Source organism: Nelumbo nucifera, chromosome 1 (assembly GCF_055504915.1).
Source record: "Nelumbo nucifera cultivar China Antique chromosome 1, China Antique-T2T, whole genome shotgun sequence".
Taxonomy (NCBI): Eukaryota; Viridiplantae; Streptophyta; class Magnoliopsida; order Proteales; family Nelumbonaceae; genus Nelumbo; species Nelumbo nucifera.
This window is the reverse complement of record NC_142649.1, coordinates 203,500,280-203,522,209: the sequence shown is the minus strand read 5'-3', so window position 1 is coordinate 203,522,209 and position 21,930 is coordinate 203,500,280. Positions and strand designations below refer to the sequence as shown.

The following is a 21,930-nucleotide window of genomic DNA, read 5'->3' as shown; positions in this document are numbered from 1 at the left end:
CTTCCAGCCCTAGAACAACTCTCGTGTAGTCGGCTGGGCAACACCTACATGAGAGCCCAAGCCAAGTTTAGGCCTGCTCTGATACCAAGAAGAAAAATAGTCCTTGAGAATAGAGGACTGTTTAGAACAGATGCAGAAATCAAAAGAAAACAGCAGAAATCCTTCTTCTAAGGAAGTGAAGATGAATAAGAAGATGACGGCAATAAGGGTTCAGAGGAAGAGAGTTTCGAACCTTAATCTCTCCTCTTACCCCCTAACACTATTTTATCAAGTTAAACTTTAATAATTTACAAAGAGGCCCTTAGTTGGGCAAGAAATTAAAAGAACATAACATAGAAAGAATAGGCCCAGAATAAGGCTCATTACAGTAAAGAACATAAAAAATAAGAAAGGATAAACAGCCTATGGGCCATTCAGCCCATTTTCTCTACAAAAACCAAACCATAAGCATTGAAACTGGCCGATAGATTTCAAGAACCATGTACACATTTTTATAATATATATGTTATATAAATAATAAATATAAAAAAACTGAAAAAACTGGTTAACTGGTTAACCACTTGATTTGGTTCAGTATTTTCAAAAACCGAAAGATCGGTTCGGTTTCAAATATATGCCCATGGTTCTGTTAACTGAACTGTGAGCATCCCTATCAGTTTGACCTTTTCCAGAATTAGTGGTCTAGTGTTATAGAGATTGGGGGTAATGGGGGAAGTTGTTTTGTAAATAACACTGATAAGATGGCAGGCAGTTTGGGAATTGACAGGGTGGATAAGAAAGTAAAAATTGGAGTATCGGGAACTTTTTTGTTGCATGAAGGGGATTCGTTACATCCTTGGTTTGTTAGGGAATTAAAAAAGTTGCAGTGTAAGGTGAATTAGAGAGGAGAGAAGTTGGATAGTATAGGGAGAAACTAGTACCCAATTAAGATTTTTTCATGGAATGTGAGCAGACTAGGTGGTCAAAGCAAAAGATATTTTGTGAAAGAAAACCTGAAGAGAAAATCCAAATGTGGTAGTCCTGCAGGAAACAAAAAAGGAAGTTTTTTATGGGAGTGATCAGATCTGTTTTGGGAATCAGGCACAAAAAATGGACCTTTCTGCCTTCAATTGGTGCTTCTGGTTCTGGAGGCATTCTCATTATCTATAGGATGGGAGACATGTCAAGGATTGAGGTGGATAGGAGCAATTTCTCCATTTCAATTCTGTTCTCTGAATTAGAAGATGGCTTCACTTGGATTCTTGTGGGTGTCTATGGACCTAATAATCCCAGAACTCAATTCTCAGTTTTGGAATGAGTTATAGGCAATGGGTACTTATGGTCAACTACCTTGGTGTGTTGTTGGAGATTATAATGTGACCAGGTTGGTTCATGAGAAGTCTAATGGTGGTAGGTTAATGAGAAGCATGAAAAACTTCTCCTGTTTTATCTGGGAGAATTCTTTGATAGATCACCCTCTTTAGAATGAATGCCAGCTTCACTTGGTCTAATCTGAAACCTGAAGCAATTAGATGCCGTTTAGACAGATTTTTGGTTTCACCTGATTGGGAAGAGCATTATCCATTATCCCAGAGTTATTCAGGAGACGGGTTTGTAGTATTTCCGACTATTGGCCAGTTGCTGATTGGTGGGAGGAATGTTGTGTAGTTGATTGGGCAGGCTATCAATTTTTTTTAAGAAGTTATAGCATGTAAAGGGAAAATTGAGAAGATGGAGAAGGGTCAAATTTAAGGTTTTAGCTAAAGAAAGGAGCAAATTTTGGAATAGCTTTAAGGAGCTGGATAAAAAGGAGGCTTTGGCGCAGCTGGATAGAGATGGTATGGAAGAAAGGAAAAGGACTCGGGCAGAATGGGAAAAAGTGACTTTGTGGGAGGAAATCTATTGGAGGCAAAGATTGGGAGTTCAATAATTATGCCAGAAGAATAAAGAATCATATTTCTAAAAGTCAAGTGGATGGACAGGAGGTGAGGATTCCAGTCAAATCATTGAAAAGATGGGCCGAATGGTTCTTGAAAAGATGGACAGGAGGTGAGAATATTGACATTACCCATCTGCAATATTCTGACAACACTATTTTCTTTCTTGATGGTGGGAAAACTGAATACCTACTTAATCTTAAAAAAAATCCTAAAATGCTCTGATGTCACGGGGGTAATCGTTGGGGCCCCGTGCGGCACTCGAAATGGGCGAGTAAGCCTACGAAACGAAGCAAACACACACAAAAGGCAACAAGATGGCACACGAATTAGCAAAAGGCTATTTGTATTGCATTAATCAGTGGTAAGCACAAGCACACAATACAGTGTCGAGGGGATCTCGTGCTTAACCTTTACACGCTTATGAGCTCACTCGACTACCTACCTCCCCTCAAAGAGTACGTTAAGCTTTTGGGGGAGTGACAATAAGAAACATCAAAAAGGTGAAAAAGCATACTACAATATTACAATAATGCCATTGGCAATCCCCCATACAAAAGTACAAGCATAGCCCACCCATGACACACACTTGGACGCTAGAGTGGCGGCTGTAGGCACGGTGGTTGGCACTTGATGGCGCTGCGAAGAGAACACTTGTTACAGTCTCCCCCACTCAATTCAGTCTTCGTCCTCGAAGACTAGCTTCTGCTTGAGGCTTGAACTTGTTGTTGGTGAAGGAAGGTTCTTCGACTGCTCCACGAACCGGGTTTCTTCCTCAGATAGTTGGTTGGGTAGATTGCTAGTGGATGTTCTTGATGGTGGGAAAACCTATGGCTTGTCCCTAAGTTAAGTCCCTGCTTGGCTGCCTCAAGGTAGGATTTTGACTTGTTCCTGATGGTGGTAGGAAAGTTGGTGGCCAAGGATGGGTCAAAATGGTATTTTGGATTGTTAGGGTGTTGGTTCCCATTGACTTTTCCCCAAGAGTGACTCACAAGGCTACTACGTGATTCAGTCTGAGGGATGGTACGAAAGTGGTCCCTAGGCGGCTTGGGTGGCACTCGCTTTCCCCTGTGGTTGTGGTAGCAGGTGGGGGCGAACTTGGACACGGCCTTGGGTCTTCTGCTTTGCTTGACGGTTGTCGACACGCACGAACTCTGTTTCTAGAGAGGTGTAGGTGGCTGGATGACCTGCTGCTGTTGTAGTTGTTGGCTTGAGGGGCGGCTTCTTCCGCCAGTGGAGTGGGGAACTTCTCTGCTTCTTTCATGTTGGCGTTGAACAAGGCTTCTTCGTGAAAAAGTTGTAGTGCAGAAACTTGCTTCCCATGAACCTTAGTAGAAGTCGTAACTGGTACCATGCAAGGGGAGCGCTAGTCCAAGATGCACAGAGAGTTGATGTGAGGCAGGAGTGCTGCTTCTGCTTGTCTCATGAAGTCCATTCCCAAGACAACTCGGAAGTCATCCAGGGGTACCACTGAAAGATTAATCTTGCTTGTCCACGGCCCAACTTGGAGGTCAACCCCACGAGCCATGCCTTCAATTGCCTTTGCCCTGGAGTTCACGGCCTTGATCCACCCTATCTCTTTCACAGTGTTCAGATTGAGTCGCTTGGCCTCGGCAACTGAAATGAAGTTGTGGGAGGCCCCTGTATCAACAAGGGCTTGAGTCAGCTTCCCGCCGAGGAGGATGTCTACATACTTCAGCCCCCTTTGGGCTTTCTTTGGCCTTCCATGATTGGCCTCTTTCTTCACCATGGCGTTGAAGAGTTGAAGGGCGCCCACTCTTGGCGCCTGCACAGACTTTTCCTCATCACTTTGCTCGTCATCACTGAGCTTGGCGACAAGGGCATTGATCTTGTCTTGCTGGCTTGTTGAAGCTGGAGTTGTCGTACGGAGGGCATGAGGGACTTGCTCCCCCACTCAAATTAGGGGAACATGGGCTTTCTGGCTTAGGGGCTTCTTCATCTGACAAACTGGTCTCATTGAGTTGCTCCGCCACTACCATTGCCGTGGCGAGGTCCTGTACGTTGCGGCATTGGAGTTCTAGTTCGGCCCATGGCTTCAGTCCGTCCATGAAGTTGAACAGTAGATCCTTGTCGGACATGTCCGTGATCTCCAAGGTAAGGGCTGAAAACTCTTTAACATAATCGTGGAGTGAGTCCCCATGCTTGAGTGCTTTCAACTTCTTCCGCGCCAGGTACTCCACGTTCTCTGGGTAGATTGCCGCTTTAGTTCTCGCTTGAAATCAGCCCATGTCTCGATGGTGCACGTACCCCGTTCAATGTCTTGGCATCGCCTACGCCACCATAGCATAGCAATGTCAGTCAAATACATAATCACTGTACGAATTTGCATTAGGTCATCATCAATGCCAGCGGCATGGAAATATTGTTCCATTTTCCACAAGAAGTTGTCAAGTTCTCTAGCATCTCGGGAGCCGGCATAAGGTGTGGGCTCCCGAATCTTCACACGATCAGGGGCCAGTGTTGTGGAGGGGCTTGGAGTGCTGGCCACTAATCTCTTGAGGAGCGTCATGTCTCCTCTTAGATCATCCAGTTGAGTCTAGAGGTCGGAGGGAGAGGCCATGGCTACTTTCATGGCCACCCATTCAGCTCTCATCTCATCCACCTGGTCTTGGATGAAGGATCGAGATGAGCTCCCTTCTTGTTGGGATTTTGTTCCAAGGACTTCCTTGAGGGTTCTATTCAGGACGTCTTGGACCTCGTTCATAATGCCATTTAAACGGGCTTCTAGCTCCACCATGGAGCTCTCAATTGTTTCCACATTCAATTGGATTTCTTCTACTCGGTCACGCATCTCCCCAACAGTCACTTCACAGCGAAGGATGCGTGTGTCGAAGGCAGCAAGCGTGTCAACTGACTTGTCAAGCTTGCTTGTCTTGGATGTGCGACCCCTTGGGGCCTTCTCTGCAGCGGTTTCATCGCCTAGAGACTCATCAGTCTCCCTCGCATGGGCAAGGCCATGCCTAATCTCGTCGGTGAGTTCCTTGTTGTGCTTCATTGCGCCACCACTAGTGTTGCTATGCAAGGGTCACGAGCGTTGAGGAGCAACCTGCTCTGATACCAACTGTCACGGGGGTAATCGTTGGGGCCCCGTGCAGCACTCGAAATGGGCGAGTAAGCCTACGAAACAAAGCAAACACACACAAAAGGCAACAAGATGGCACACGAATTAGTAAAAGGCTGTTTGTATTGCATTAATCAGTGGTAAGCACAAGCACATAGTACAGTGTCGAGGGGATCTCGTGCTTAACCTTTACACGCTTATGAGCTCACTCGACTACCTACCTCCCCTCAAAGAGTACGTTAAGCTTTTGGGGGAGTGACAATAAGAAACATCAAAAAGGTGAAAAAGCATACTACAGTATTACAATAATGCCATTGGCAATCCCCCATACAAAAGTACAAGCATAGCCCACCCATGACACACACTTGGACGCTTGAGTGGCGGCTGTAGGCACGGTGGTTGGCACTTGATGGCGCTGCGAAGAGAACACTTGTTACACTGAGGCAGTCTCAGGACTGAAGGCCTAGATAAGAACAGCATTGCTGGAATCAATATTCTGCAGGATGCCTTGGTTAGCCTTAGAGATGTCATGGGCTGCAATATAGAACAGTGGCCGATTAAATGTCTGTAATAGAGAACTGTGAGAAGAGATTGGATTTGTCGAAAGAAAAATTACATTTTCAAAGGTGGCAGAATAACTCTAATAAAAGCCTCTTTTAATCTTCGATCTACTTCTTCTCAATCTTCAAAGTACCTGTCAAGGTTACAGACCACATTGAGAAGCTTCAGCGTGATTTCTTGTGGGATGGAGGAGAAGGAAATAAAAGAGATCACTTGGTTAGTTGGAAAGTTGTTTGCAACCCTAACATAGGAAGGCAGTTTGGGTTTGGGTCACATTAAGGAAAGGAACATTGTGCTGCTTGGGAAGTGGTCTGGAGAAAGGAAACTGATAAAAACACTCTTTGGGCCTCTGTTATCTGCAGCAAATATAGAAGGTATGATGTTGGAGGGGGCTCCTCTCAAATACTCAATAAATTTTCTGCTTCAAATCCTTGGAAGGGTATTGCCCAAGTCCTCCCTCTTTTTTTCTAGTTCCATTCGTTTTAGTGTGAGAAATGACAATCTCGCCCACTTTTGGACTGATGTTTGGTGGGGCTTCCTTCCCCACTGTGAGACCTTCCCTAACTTGTTCGGCCTCACCCTCAATAAACAAGCTTTGGTTTCGTCTGTCCTAGTCCTTGAAAATCACAACTTGTCCTTTAACTTAAATTCCCATAGGAACCTAAATGAACAGGATATTGCTGATGTTTCTCTTTTAATTTCTCCCTTTAAAGATGTCTTCATCTCTCCCTCTATTCCTAATAAGCTAATCTGGTCCCTCACCTCTAATGCCATCTTTACAACCAAATCTTTTTTCAGCAACCTAGTTGCTGGACCCACCCCCTTCTCATTTCTGGACGGAAAAGTTTGGCTCTCCTTGGTACCACTCAGAGTCTCCTTTTCGTTGGAAGCTGCCTGTAGTCAGATCAATACTTTGGACAATCTCCATTGGAAAAGGAAAGGAAAGACTTTCCTTTCACCCCATGTTTGCATTTTCTGCCTAAAGAATGGTGAATCAATCGGCCACCCCCTTATAAATTGTATGGCGGCTCATGAATTATGGCAGTACTTCATAGACTTATTGTGTGATGATAACTTTCATTGGATCCTTCCTAACACCATCTGTGATTTCATCCACCAATGGATAGGAAGTAAAATGGGAAAGAAGGGAAGGATCTACTGGAAGGTAATAATTCATGCAGTGATGTGGGGAACACAGTAGAAGAATTTTTGAAAATAAAAGCACTTCCTTGACTAACCTGGGAGGGAATATCCTTTCTTTAATTATCTCAGTAATCAACTATGTAGATAGAAGTCTTACAGAAATCCTTAAATTCTACTGCTTACATCTTGTAGTTTGGTGGAAGTTTGAGAAATACTGGGGAAGTTGAGGCTGGAATTTGGGGGGAGGGGTTGTGTTATCTTGATATCCGATGGATTTATGATTTGGGATTTTAGTGGTCTTGTCACTGCAAGGGATGCTTCTGAAGCTGAAGTTCAATCTCTTATTTAGGGTCTCAGGTTTGCTAAAGATCTTCTCTCTGATTCCTTGCTTGTGGAGAGGGATTCTAGGATTGTGATCGGTTGGGCAATCAGTTTTGGTACAGGCCCATGGAGGCTGGCTCATTCCCTGCATGAAATTCATGATCTTTCATCCCTTGGCTTCTGCTTTAGATGGATTCCGAGAAATCTGAACCAAATAGTTGATTTCTTACCTAAATCGGGTCAGGAGATAAATTTTTTGTATAGTGCTAACAGCTTAAATATGTCTTGAGTGGGCTCTTGGCTTTTTGTATCAAAGCCCTCCTTTTCTTGTATATCCTTTTAGTATTTATCTCCTCCTTTTGAATATAATAGTTGCCTTTTCTCAAAAAATTAGAAAAAAAACTGCAAAGTACTTTCATATTTTATTTCTTCTCCTAGACTGCATTTTTATTTTTCAATTTATAATTCTTTTCTGGATTGTCTTATATTTGACATCATTGCGTTGATGTGATATAATTTCTCCAATGTAGGTGAATGACAAAGATCTTTCGAAGGAGCTATATAAAAAATATAGTGCAGTAAGTGTTACCTCTAAATTAGTTCTATGTTCATCTACTGTATTTTTATTTGTTTAGTTTGCAAGATATATGATATATGTTTTCTTTCTGTAGATCCATAGGCGTAAAGTTCGTGCATGGCAAATGCTATGCATATTGTCACGGTTTGTTGATGAAGATATAGTTCAAGAAGTAACCTCTAGTTTGCACATATGTTTATATGTAAGGATGCCTTATCTTAATCTTTCTGTTTATCTTTTTAAGTTCTTTATGTTTTGGTTCTCTTGCTTGCACAAGAGGTATGCGTGCAATGGCTTCTGGTATAAAGGGGTAAAATACCAGCATGAGTAGCACCATGGGGTGCCTAGTTGCCTAGTAATTCTATAATATAAAGAAATGACTTTTGGCTTGGCAATAAGAATTTCGTTATTTCAAAAATAATATAATGAGTATTTGATAGATCAATTTCATATCAATTAGCAACTAAAGAAGATTTTTAACATTATATGATAAAAATTCAAGATGGAAGGTAAAGTAGGAAAAAAAAAACAATGCAGTTGCTGTTTTATTTAATTGAAGAGAGAAGGAGAATAGAAAGAAAAAAGGAACTTCTATACTTCTATTATTTCTTTCTTTCTTTTTCTCTCCTCAAAACCTTTTGATCTTTTAAATTTCAATAGTAAAACATCAAAACAAAGTATAAATGATATATAGTATATAATAGAATGTATTCAAACACATATTAATAAGATGTATCAATATAAATGATATTATAATAAGGCATCCACCTTGTCATTTTTGTTGTCTAGGCGGGCACCTAGTTACCATAAGTCAAGGCATTTGGGCAAGGCGACCAGCCAAGGGAACCTAGGCGATGCCTTGACAACTATGGTTAGTAGTTGTAGTCATTACTGTCTGTTTTAATATTATATAATGTTATGTAACTTGACAATTATGTCCTATCTTAAGTTGAGTGTCCCATACTTTTGAGGGCATAATGGTCATTCCTTCTTTTTGAGCAATCTATAAGCAATTAAGCATAGGTCAACTGGGACAGGAGAAGACTAGTTGATCCCATTCGGTTCCTTCTTTATTTCTCTCCTTTTCCCTCTTTTTTCTCCCATCTCTCTTTTCTCTTGTTTTTTCCCTTTATTGCTGCTGTCTACAAACTTTCAGCTATGGTAACATGGTATTGGATCATATAGAAGGACGCAAGAAGGGCAGCAATCATAGATTTCAAGGCGCCAAGGCGAGGCTAGGTGACAGGGGGGCTCCTTGTTGCCTAGTCACCTAGGCAATGGTTTTTTTTTTTTTTTAAAGTAAAAATCACATATCCTAGGGTAGTTCCCTAGGTTCCATAACCAACTTTCTTTAATAACTGAACTTGATGTTTTAAGTCTAGAAAATCAACAAATTTATGAGAAGAAAAAGAAGAAAGGAAAGAAAATCCAAAAAATATAGGGGCTGAACCATTATTTTTGTTATAGGAAAAGAAGAAATGTGTTGATTAGACAAAATTTTAAGTTCTTCCCTTACTTATTGGTTCAGATTTTGAAGTCATTGAGGGTTCAATACAGCTAGGGGTGAGCAAAAAAAACCAAACCGAAAAATCGGTTAACCAATATAGAAAACTGGCGGTTAACCGAACCAACCGATACACATATATTTCTATATATTTATGTATATTATATATTTTATATTTTATATATTATAAATTAATAAATATGAATTATATATAAATATATATTTATAATATATGATATATTATTTATTAATCAAAATATAATATTTTATATATATTTATAATTTTTTATTATATATTTATATATATTTTATAATATATATTGTAAAAATTAAAAAACTGAAAAACCGACGAACCGGAAAACGGTTAACCGACGGTAGTACCAGTTCTGTTAAAAAAAAAGCCCCACGGTTCGGTTAACCAAATCGTGAGCACCCCTAAATACAGAAGTTAGCAATTTTTCTGTTGATTAAACCCTAACAAATAAGAAAATAATAAAAAGAAAGTAGTTTATAAACATAAAAAATGAATATTTTTATTTAATAATGTCTATTTTTTAATTATAATCTCAAAACGAATAACAATATAGAAGTATTTCATTATTTCGGTTTTTCATTTATTTTTTTGGTTTATTTGGTTCAGTTTTTAACTGAATAAACCGTTTTCTCACCCCTACCAAAGGCAAATCAAAGTATTTGACGGATGAGACTTAAGCTGATTCAAGTGGGTATAATGAGTGGGAGCAAGAAAATGCTCAAACTATAGCATGGTTATGGAATAGTATGGAGCTGAAGATAAGCATTATTCTTATTTCTTAGATACTGCAATGGAGACATGTGAACATGTTAGAAGTTTATTCTGATAGGATAAATACTACAAGAGTATTTTAACATACAACAAGGTAGTCAAAGCCTTGAAGAATATTATGCCAGCATGAGGAATCTTCAAAATGAGTTTAATATGTATCAACACTTGACCTCTAACATTAAGGTTCAGCAGTAGCAGTGGAAACATCTTGATGTGATGTGATTCTTCTTGGGTTGGAGACAAGTATATGGACCTATTCGGACTCAGATCTTGGGAAGTCAGCATTTGTGATTGGTACATTCTCCTTCTAGATTATGTCCTTAGAGTTGTTTACAGTCTCCATTAGGAAGGAGCTTTGGATCAGTGATGATGCTACATCTAACGGGTTGTTAACCTAAAATTTACTTTTGATAATCAACTTGTGAGTTTGATTTTTTTTTTTTTTTGAACTTTTAGTTTTGGACATGTGTAGAAGCATATCACCTGTTGTCGACCTCACATTTATTGTTATAAATTGTCAGATTCTGTTACCAGTCTCCATAATTCATGTAGTGTTGTTGCACTCTTCCATCCATGAATTCAATTTTTCTTCCACGATAACTGAGGAGTATACCATAGCTGAGGTTTAAAACCTTGCGCATACTAATTGGTTGTTGGGTCTCAAGTTTTGTTCATGTTGGTCACAGCTACAACATATGCTTTATGTGAGTTTGGAAAAGTCAAATTTGATCATGGATTGTTTGCCGAGTTTGCATTCTGTTTAACTTTTCTGGCTATGCCCTAGAATGATGTTATCTGAAGATGAAAGGGTTGACACCAAAATTATTTTGAATTTACTATTTCTACCTATGGTCTTTGACATAATTGGAAAGAAAGCAATCTTTAAATATTTATAGTACTTTTTGTTGTGTGACCATAATATTAGTATTTGTTATTTGAGTTGAATAATTCATAAAGCTTAACTATTGCCTTCTCTTTTCTTGCAGAGAAACAACTTGCCTGCTGTTCGACAATATTTGGAAACATTTGCAATCAATATTTACTTGAAGTTTCCTTTTCTAGTAAGTGGTTTTGTTATGCTTTGTGAAGACTCTAGTCCATCCTTCTTCATGGTTATTTTATTAAAAGACATTTCATGGTGTAGCTTGTATGAAACCTTTGCATTTAAGTTTGAAGAAATTATTTTATACCTAATCAGCATTACTTGTTGGAAGCACGTTGTTGGTGTTTGGGTTCCATTTAGAGAATTCATCCTACCAAAGGGAATCCATGAACGAACTGTCATGAATTCATGGCATTGAAAATATCTAGATTTGTATTTTGTGTCTTAGTGTAAATACTATAAGAATCTCAAATTGAATCTAATACCATTGAGTCTATAATGAAAAACTCTCCAAAATTACGATTTATTAGATTCTAGCGTTCCTTTTTCTATTCACTGTAGGCCTTTTGTAAACCTGCTAACTCCATCTTGCAGCCTGTCAATATCAGCTGGTACTATTGTCTTTGCATCAGCATGAATAGATGAAGAGATTGGGTTCACATTGGTACCAACTTGTAATATTAATATAATGTGAATTGTCATTGAAACAAATGATGTCAACCGGCAGTATGGTGCCTATATTTAAGAACAAATGTGATATACAAAGTTGTAATAACTATTGGGGGATTAAACTTATGAGCTACACTATGAAACTTTGGGAGAGAATAATTGAGCAAAGATTACAACTTGAAAAAAGTGTACTAGAGAACCAACTTGGCTTCATGCTAGGGAGATCCATAGAAGCTATATTTCTTTTGTGACGAATGATAGAAAAGTTTAGAGAGAAGATCTTCATATGGTGTTCATTGATCTAGAAAAGGTTTATGATAGAGTTCTTAAAGAGATAATATAGTGGATCTTTAGGGGGCAACAACTAGTGTTAGAACACCAATTGGAGAGACTTAAGGTTTTACAATTATGATGGGTCTTCACCAAGGTTCAACACTTAGCCCTTATCTATTTATAGTGATCATAGATGAATCAATTAAGCATATTCAGGAAGAAGTCTTATGGCGCATGTTATTTGTTGATGACATTGTTTTAATTGATGAAACTAATGAACGATTAAATGCAAAATTAAGTAATAATAGGAGTGTAATACACTTAGGATTGGAGACCAAGAGATAACTCAGTGTGACCATTTCCACTACCTTGGTTCAATAATTCATAACAAGGGAGAGATTGGGAGGATGTCACCCAAAGAATTAGAGCAGGTTGGGCAAAACGGAGGGGTGCATCTAGACTTTTGTGTGATAAGTGAATACCACTTAGATTAAAATGAAAATTCTATAAAACAATTGTAAGGCAAGCTATGTTGTATGTGAAGGAAGGGGAAATCCATCATATGGATAGCCGAACCGTGCAGGGTGGCTGGGCGAAATTTCAAAAAATTTCTTTTATCCCTTTCGGGAATCGTATTCCCTGTTTTAGAAAAACTGCATTTTTCAATGATCGTTCTTGAACCAAAACGGACCAGATCTGAAACCAAAAGAAAGGGAGAGCAATAACTGATATGGAATCCACACGTGTAGCTCCCAAAGTAGGTGTTCATGCCCAAAGAGGGTACCAAAACCCGCTTCCACTGAAGATGGCGCAGCTTGAGATGAAGCAGGTTCAGTAATGCAGTCCTTTAGCAAAAACTACAATCCAACAGCTTGGATCAAGCAAGGGATATGAGCACAAGTTTATTCTGATATTTTCTTGCAAAAAATCAGAATCAGAACTGATCTCTATCAGTTCAAGAATGGAGGTCGAATTAGGGTTAGGGCGGCAAGAGCAGGAGAGAGGGAGAACTGAGAGCAGTCTGTAAACTTGGAGCAGTTTGCCCACCTCTATTTATATAGATCTTAAAGAGTTGATCTCCTAATCTAATTAGGAGTTTCCTAATCCAAATCTTTATTTGGATCTGGACTCTTTAAGTGGATAAGACGTATCCTCTTATCCTTATCTGCTGATCCAAACCCATATCCATACCCAAATTCGCCCATGCTGATTAATCCAATTAATCTTTGGGCTTTAGGCCCATTAAGCAGGTAGCTCACGTCCCTTTATTAATTGCTAGCTAACTTGGCTCTCTTTGTATGGCGTGGGACCCTAACATTGACCTCACAAAAGCCATATGGGTTCAGCCTAACCTCTGTTACAAAGCCTGGCCGAATTCACTGCTAAAATACAGTGAACCCCTGAGTCCATCGATATGGACTCTTAATGGGCCCAACATTTACACTAAATGGTCCTTGAGTCCAGCCATCTTATGAAGGCCCAAGGACAATGGTCTTAAGTGAGATTAGCCCATCAGGTATAAAAACCCTAAATGGTCTTACACTTAACCTCTCAGTCCTTAATGATCAAACATTGCCTGACAAGAGAGGACCTCTCCCTCGGCTGCAAGGTATAGTGTTGCACTCTCTGCTCGGATGGATCCCGAGAATTAAAACATTTTTTCTTAAAACATAATATATATATATATATATTTCATATAAATATATTTTGCAAAACGAATCTCAAACACGGTTGAAATCGACTGCTGGTAGTTTTGGTTTCCATCAGAGAGTGTACAGTGCCCGATCATTCACTTTGTCCGACAAAGGGGCTGATCCTATCACTATGATCACCCACTCGAGTGAATTCTTAGATTGCCCCAACATACCTAAGTCTTGACCCCCGAAGGATCTCACTGATTGGCATATCAAAGACAGCCTAATCCGACACCTAGTGCAGTACCATAATTGAGTCTAGGGGTTAGGTGTAACTTTTCAGTTTTGTCCACTAGTCTCCAAGGTCCAGGGCATAACTGGAAAATGGTCTGGGTTCAGTGTTTCAAGGAAAGACACACTACATGTGCTTCGGGTCTCACCCTAGCAACTGATTGTAACCCTTTGTTATTATTTAAAAAATTTCTTGCTGATAAAAAAAAAAAGAAATGAAGAGTCATAATTTAATAACAGACATGGCACTAAAGCATCTTTTGCAATTTCAATATTAATGGACATTTTTGCCATATAGTGGGGAAATTTTGGGGGCATTTTGCTAACTTCATAGATATTTGGAAAATATAAAAAGTCAAAGAAAATTTCCTGAAAAATGAACTTTGCTAATAAACCTTAAAGGAAATGTTAGAAGTATAATTGCACATTTAAAGCTAAGAAACCATGACAAATAACAATATGAATCAAATAGAAAAGATTAAGAGGCTTCAATATTTCTCTCCCTTTTAGTCTTTTATCTATCTTCTCTTTATTATGTATATTATTTACTTTCCATTTTGACTTTGTCTTTTCTGTCACTATATGTTTTCATTAGATTAAGAATCCTCTTTCGTAGTGGTACTCCTACTTGTTTTTGAATTATACTGACTTAGTGAGTCGTATCAAAATGGTAAACCAATAATTCAATCACCAAATCCTCATTTGTTCTTTTAGGAAAAGATTTAGAAAAAAAAAAAGACTATGTTCATTAAATGAAACATCAGGGGACTTTGGGAGGGGCCTTGATGTATCGGGGGGGACTTTAATGTGATCAGGTTAGTTGAGAATACCAATAAAGATAGGCTGAGAGTCACTAGTAGTATGAGGAATTTCAATGAGTTCATAAATGTTATGGGATTTAAAGAGCTGCCTTTGTTGCATAACAAATTTACCTGGTCCAATTTACAGGCTAACCCAATTTGCTCTAAACTTGATAGATTCCTATTCACAGGGGATTGGGAGGATCATTGGGGGGATTTGGTGTCAAAAGCAATGTTTTAAAAGGCTAAAGGTGTAGTTGAGGCGTAGGCCTCAAAAATTAAAAAAGTAATTAAAATTTATAAATGATAAAACTAACATATAACATATCAAGTTAGAATAATGGAAGGTACAAATATTCATAAAGTAGAAGTTTATAAGCAACAATCTTTAACTTTTAAACATTAAATAAAATAATAATTAATCATCTAACAATTATGTTAGATTTTATGTTTCAAAGTAAAATAGAAGTGTTTTACATTTTATGTTTCAAAATGCAATCTTACGAAATTATTCATATGAAGCATCATCTATATAATGAGCATTAGATTTATAGTCAATAAAAAAATAAATCCATTAGGAAAATAAATGATAAAAACAACAAACTTGGGATGTTAAATTAGAATATTAAGGAAAAAAATCTACTTGATTTATCCAAGAGAAACTAATAACTTGTTTGGCCCTTTTTTTTGGATTGAACTCTCTTAAGATAAAATACCAATATAAACTAATAGAACTTGATTTTCCCTATTAGTTTCTCATTTTTTATTCTTTTTATTTGGCCCATAATTATTAAAGTGCTTTTTCTATACATTTTGAACTATAAAAAATACATAAAATATGTATTTTTTTGCATGGAATCACTAAATAAACGTTGATATTTGAGGCTTATGCTTTTTTACGTCTCATTCTGACAAAGGCTTAAGCCTCAAACCAAAGTTGTGAGGCTTAAGCCTTGAGGCAAAATCTGAGTGCCTCACCTCAAGGCGTACGCCTCACGCCTCAAGGCTTAAGCCTTTTAAAACAATGGTTAAAAGCTCTACCTAGGGTTACTTCCGATCATTGGCCTATTTCCCTAGTTGAGGAGGACTTGAGGGGGAGGGGTCTAGCTCCTTTTCGTTTTGAGAAAGTCAAGGAGGGTGGGAGGGTAGCAACCCAAGGGTAGATTGGGAAGGAATGAAGTTTCATCATAAGCTGAAGGACCTAAAAACGAAAATAAAGGAGTGGAACAGTTAATAGTTTGGGAGGTTGGAGGAGAGGAAACAAGAGTTGATTAACTGGATCGTAGCCTTGGATGCCAAAGAAGCTGGGGGCACCTTTGGGGTTGGTGACAAAGAGCAGAGGTGGTCTCTGAGGAGACTTTTGGAAGATATTTTGTTTAAAGAAGAGATAAATTGGAGGCAAAAATCTAGACACAAGTGGTTAAAGGAAGGATATTGAAATACAAAATTTTTCCATGTGACAGCAAGCAATAGAAGAAGAAATAAAGGAGGCAGTTTTGGTTGGACAGGAGATATAACAGAAGAGCACAGGGTTTGGTTGGAAAGGAGTTTTGAATTGGAAGAAAAAGGAGGCAGTTTCCTCGATGGATAGAGCTAAAGCATTAGGACTAGATGGATTTACAATGGCTTTCTATCAAGACTAGGGGTGTCAACGGTATTCGAAAATCCGATTTCGAATTCGATATTCGACAAATCGAATCGAATTCGGATAATTCGAATCTAATTGGTCAATTTGATAAATATTCGAATTCAACCGATTATTTAATTTTTCTATATAATATATAAAATATTTTATATAATTTATATATAATAATTAAGTTATATAAATAATTCATATATTATATACTTTATATCAATAAAATATTTATGTTATATATTTATTAATCATCTAAAATAATTAATTAATCACATTCCAATCGATTCAAATATTTGAATATTTAATCGGATTCGAATTCGGATATTGATTTTCACTATCTGTTGCTTGTCGGATATCGGATCGGATTCGGATATCGGATTTTCTAATCGGATTTGAATTCGGATATTGCCTAATCCGATTCGAATTTAATCCATTTACTTCCCTAATCAAGACTATTGGAATGTTGTAAAAGAGGATTTATTGAGGATTTTCAATGAGTTTTTGGGAATGGAGTGATTAACTAGATTGAATTCAACTTTTATTGCTTTGATCCCAAAAAAAGCAGAAGCAAACCATCCAAAAGAGTTTAGACCCATTAGCTTGGTGAATAGTTTATATATATAAAATCATTGCAAAGGTGTTGTCTCGAAGAATAGGATTCGTGCTTCCCTCTATCATCTCCCCAAACCAAGGAGCCTTTGTGAAAAACAGACAATTGATCAGATCTTAATTGCAAATTAAAGTGTTGAGGATTTCAGAAGAAATGGAAAGATGGGTGTAGTTTGCAAACTAGATATGGAGAAGGTCTATGATTTGGTGGATTGTTCCTTTCTGGTGGAAGTTATGAAGAACTTTGGCTTTGGGGAGAAATGGTGTAAATGGATTCGTTGTTGTTTGAGGACTTGCCACTACTCAATTATGGTGAATGGGAGTGTAGTTGATCACCTCCCCGCCATTAGAGGGATCAGACAGGGCGGCCCTCTATCCCCTTTTCTCTTTACTTTGGTAGCTGATGTGTTGAGGAGGTTAATACAAAAAGCAGATTCTAGGGACCTGGTGAGAGGTTGGAGAGTGGGAAGGGATAGTGTGCCTATCACACATTTGCAGTTTGCTAATGACACAATTCTTTTTTTGTGAAGGGGTGACCTTAGATGGGTAAGGAATCTAAAGCTAGCGGTCCAACTCTTTGAGCAAATGTCAAATTTGAAGATTAATCTTGATAAAAGTTGTGTAGTAGGTGTGAATATGGATGCAAGGGAGATGTCAGATTGTGTTACTATCTTGGGTTGTGAAGTATCAATTTGGCCTATAAATTACTTGGGCCTTCCACTATGGGACAATCCGAGAAATAGCAACTTCTGAACCTAGTTTTGGAGAGAGAGACACAAAGAGATTAGCTTCTTGGAAGAAGAATTACCTTTCTTTGGGTGGGAGAAAAACCCTAGTCAAACAACCTTGGCCAACTTGTTTATTTTCTATCGGTATTGAAAATGCCAGTGGGGGTTTCCAAAAGTCTAGAGAAGATAATTAGAGATTTCCTATGGGAACCTAGGGAGGAAAAAAGGGACCATAGGGTCAATTGGGAAACTGTAACCAAAGGTTTGGAGTTTGGAGGGTTAGGAATTGGCAACTTTCAGAAAAGAAATGCAGCCCTACTAGGGAAGTGGTTGTGGAGGTTTCCAATAGTGAAGGATAGACTATGGGCCAAGGTGATTTCGAGTATTCATGGGTTGATGGCTGAAGGTTGGGATGCGGGAGTGTTGGCTTGAGCTACCAATGCTTCTCCTTGGAAGTCGATACATGCTATCCTACCTTCCTGAAGGAATGAGAGATCCATCTATGGACGCCCAAATCTTGCGGAATAAAGGGGCGAATTTCAAAATTTTTTTTTCTCCCTTCAACTGGGAATCGCATTCCCTATTTAGAAAATCATATTTTCAAGGATCAATCTTGAACCATAAAATGAACCAGATCTGAACCAAAAGGAGTAGGAGAGAGGTATACCTGATACAGAGAAATATTATCTCTCAATGAATGTGTTCACGCCCAAGGAAGGATCCAAAGACTGCTCCCACTGAAGATGGCGCAGTGTAGGATGGAGCAGAATCAGCAGTGTTCTTCTCCAAGAACTCTATCCTTCGCAAGAAACAGCAGGATGGCACGTGAGCACAGCTTCTTATCAATCCTTTCACAAAGAACTGATGTCAAGATCGAATCTTGACTTCTCCCACAACTGGAGATCGAACTGGCAAACTTGGGCGGCAAGAACAAAGAGGCAGCAAGAAAGAATTCTGCAGGGTTGCTTAATTCTTCCTTCTGTGATTTCAGCTCTAAAGAGGATGTGAGTATGTGTCTTCTAAAGGCTGTCGCCCCCTCCTTCTTTTGTAACCTTAAAGGATCAGCTCCTAATCCAATTAGGAGTTGCTGATCCAAATCATATTTGGATCAGACATCCTTTTAGGTGATAAGGATAAACTCTTATCTTATCTGCAGATTAGATCAGCCTTCTCCTAATCTCATTAGGAAGTTTCTAGATCTGTATCATATTCAGATCTGGACTCTCTGAGTGGATGGGGTTAAGACCCTATCCTATCTGCTAATCCATCTCAGAATTCGCCCATATTTAACTAATTAAATTAGTCCAGTTCGAAATGGGTTTTAGGCCCATTAAGCTTATGTGCTCACTTAGCCTTCCTAACTGCTGCCCTGTTGGGCTTCCTTGTATGGCGTGGGACCCAAGCATTGATCTACACATCAGCCACATGGGTTTGGCCCAGCCTTTGTTACAAGGCCTGACCGAATACACTATCATGGACAGTGCACCCCCTGAAACCCATCAAATGGGCTCTATGGGCCCAACACTTACACTAAGTGGTCCTTGGGCCAAGCCACCTTGCAACACCCAGGGACTGTGGGCAGATGCAAGATTAGCCCATCAGGTATTACCCTCAATGGTCTTACACTTAAATTCTCAGCCCATAATGATCAAACACTGCCCGACAAGAGAGGACCTCTCCCTCGGCTGCAAGGAACAGTGTTGCACTCTCTGCTTACATGGATCCCGGGAATTGAAACCTTTTGCAAACATTTTAGAAACCATAATATACATATACTTTTATATCTCATATAAAATATATTTTGCAAAACAAATCTCAACGATTGAAATCGGCTACCGGCAGTCTTGGTTTCCATCAGTGAGAGTGCATCCCCGATCATTACCTTTGTCCGACAAAGGGGCTGATCCTATCACTATGATCACCCACTCAGATGAATTCTCAGACTGTCCCAACATACCCAGGTTTTGACCCCCGCTAAGGATCTCACTGATTGGTACATCAAAGACAGTCCAATCCAACACCTAGTGCAGTATCATAATCGAGTCTAGGGGTCGGGTGTAACTTTCCAGTTTTGCCCATTAATCTCCAAGGTCCAGGGCAATACTGGAAATCTGTTCCAGTTCAAAGATTCAATTAATCCTACACTGTATGTGCCTAGGGTCTCACCCTGGCAGTTGAGACAGGCCACCCTAACCGACTTGGTGGCACAACAGTGTCAGCCTTATCAGGATAGGTCTCCCCAGACCGACCCACTGGCTGCAAACATTCTAAACTAACACGAGTTTCATTAAGTGTCCAGTTTAAGGGTATTACACAGAAACATACCAAGGGAACATGAATCAAATATGCACTTTTATTCATTTACAATAAACTCATAAAGTACATCATTCTGATTGAAGCTAAGGGCATACAAAACTGTCCAACACTTCCTTCCTTCCCTTTATAATATGACCTTTGCTCTGGCAACTTGGTGAATTTCTGGTAGCACTTGTGGGTAGCAGACTCACCCTTGAAAGATTGTTTTCCCTCTTTCTATACTTTGTCTGATTATAAGAACAAATAGGTTTCCAACTTCCTTTCTTCTCTTGCCGAAGGTTTCGAGTTTGATTGGGATCTAGGTTTCAGAAGGGGAACCATGGATTCAAATCTAAACAACCTTTTGTCACTTCTTCATATCATGCAAGGTGTCTGCTTGGACCCTGCAAAGGAGGATTCACGTATTTGGACCCCTTCTTCTTCCAATATTTTCTCCTGTGCTTCCTTCTTTAGGGCTTTAACAGTTACTGGTTTTGTTGGGCAATCCTTTCCTTTTAAAGAAGTTTGGGGTAAATCGATTCCACCTAGAGTTGGGGCTTTTTGTTGGGAATCCTCCTTGGGAAGTATTATCATTTGTGATCTCCTTCAAAGAAAGAAGCATTTTCGGTGCTTATCCCCTAACTGGTGTGTTCTTTGCAAAGCTGATGGTGAGTCTTGCTTTCACTTATTAATTTCCTGTCCTTTTGACTCTTTTGTTTGGGTATGGTTTCTCTCTTTGTTTGGTTGCAGATGGATTCCCCCACCAGAAGTTCAAAGCCTTTTTGGTCCTGCTATGGGTTGCTGTACAAAGAAAAGGGGGAAGACTTTATGGAGGTGTACAAGGGCTGCGGTTTGCTGGCCAGTTTGGGAAGAAAGAAATCAAAGAATTTTTGCTGATAAGGAAAGATCCAAAGAGGCAATAATTGAAGTAATTACGACAAGGGTAATACAGTGGGTGAAGTCTCTGAAGCTATTTGAAGACATATCCACTTCAGCATTGTTGAACAACTGGAAGGAAGTGGCCTGTTCAGGTCTTGACAAAATGGTCAGTATACCACAATGGACTCCTCCAGATCCCAGCTTTATAAAGCTGAACTTTGATGGAAATAGTGAAGGGAACCCTGGCCCTTCAGGCATTGGAGGGGTTTTTAGGAATGAGATGGGTGAAATTATTGCTATGTTTTCAGGCTCAGTTGGGGAAGGAGATTCACTTCGAGCTGAAGTTTTGGCTGTCTTGGAAGGTGCCATAAAGGCTAAGGAGATTAATGTAGAGAGGTTAATAATTGAGGGAGACTTGAAACTAGCAATAGATTGTCTACAAAAGGAGAGGAGCATGTGGAGCTACTTGAATAAAAAAGAACTTTCAAGAGGTTGACTCAGGATATGACAGTGAGAGTGCAGTGGGTAAAGAGGTGTGCCAATCAGTTGTTCCGGGCTATCTTGTAATCTTTCTTTCTCCTTGGGGGAGTTAAGAGAGTTTATCTCCCCTACTATTGTACTTTTCTTTCATCTTTCAGTAATGAAATGAATCTGTTATTGATAAAAAAAAAATGAAATATCAGAAAGTTTCTAATAATATTCTAAAATTTTAAACCTTAAATGTATAGTCTATCAATGAAATCTGAAATGTTGCTGATATATTGACAATAATTAGGAAATTTCTGAGAAATTTTACCAAATATCACCAATATTGCAAACCATGCATTGAACAGAACGGAATGGTGAAACAAGATTCATGCAACAAGTCAAACCACTTTCTTGGTGCAATAGTAAAATCTCAGGTTGACAAGTGTGAGAACGTTGCTTCAAGACTAAGAACAGCCACTTCATGTAGGAAAATGCTTAAGATTAGTTCTTTATCCAGCCCACTCCTCCCAAGACTGTGGATAGCCAGCATCAATATTTGGTAATATCCTTTTCATACAAAGCTGAACCACTTGTTTTGTTGGGTTCAAAGTATTCCCAGACTTGGTTTTGTCTCTTTTAGATCTTCCGGGCTCTGACCTCTGGCCTTGTATCCTTTGTCTTTCTCCTTATACTAATATAATCTTTACATGCAATCATAATTTAACACATAGAAATTATCAAAAATGATTCCACATTTATTTAAATGAAGATGCATTTGTTGGAAGAAAATGCCCTATGATTCCAAAAGAAATTTTTAATTCATGCATATCAGTAAAATCTGATTTTTGCACCTTTC

The 21,930-nt window shown here is 39.0% G+C and overlaps 1 protein-coding gene across 9 annotated transcripts in view; it reads left to right on the top strand.

Annotated features, from left to right (window-relative positions):
- The window catches only part of LOC104609816 (tRNA/rRNA methyltransferase (SpoU) family protein), a 119,040-nt gene that overhangs the window by 91,206 nt on the left and 5,904 nt on the right, over positions 1-21,930 (top strand). For 8 of the 9 annotated variants that reach the window (XR_737327.3, XR_737326.3, XM_010276197.3 and 5 more), the window contains 3 exons: positions 7,554-7,601; positions 7,695-7,802; positions 10,896-10,970. Coding sequence is in view for 7 of the 9 variants with exons in the window: in XM_010276197.3 (XP_010274499.1) it covers positions 7,554-7,601; positions 7,695-7,802; positions 10,896-10,970 (231 nt within the window). In the remaining 2 variants the exon portion in view is untranslated. Of the gene's footprint in view, positions 1-7,553; positions 7,602-7,694; positions 7,803-10,895; positions 10,971-20,477; positions 21,925-21,930 lie in introns of those variants that run through there. The other variant, XM_088895889.1, reaches the window with a different exon arrangement.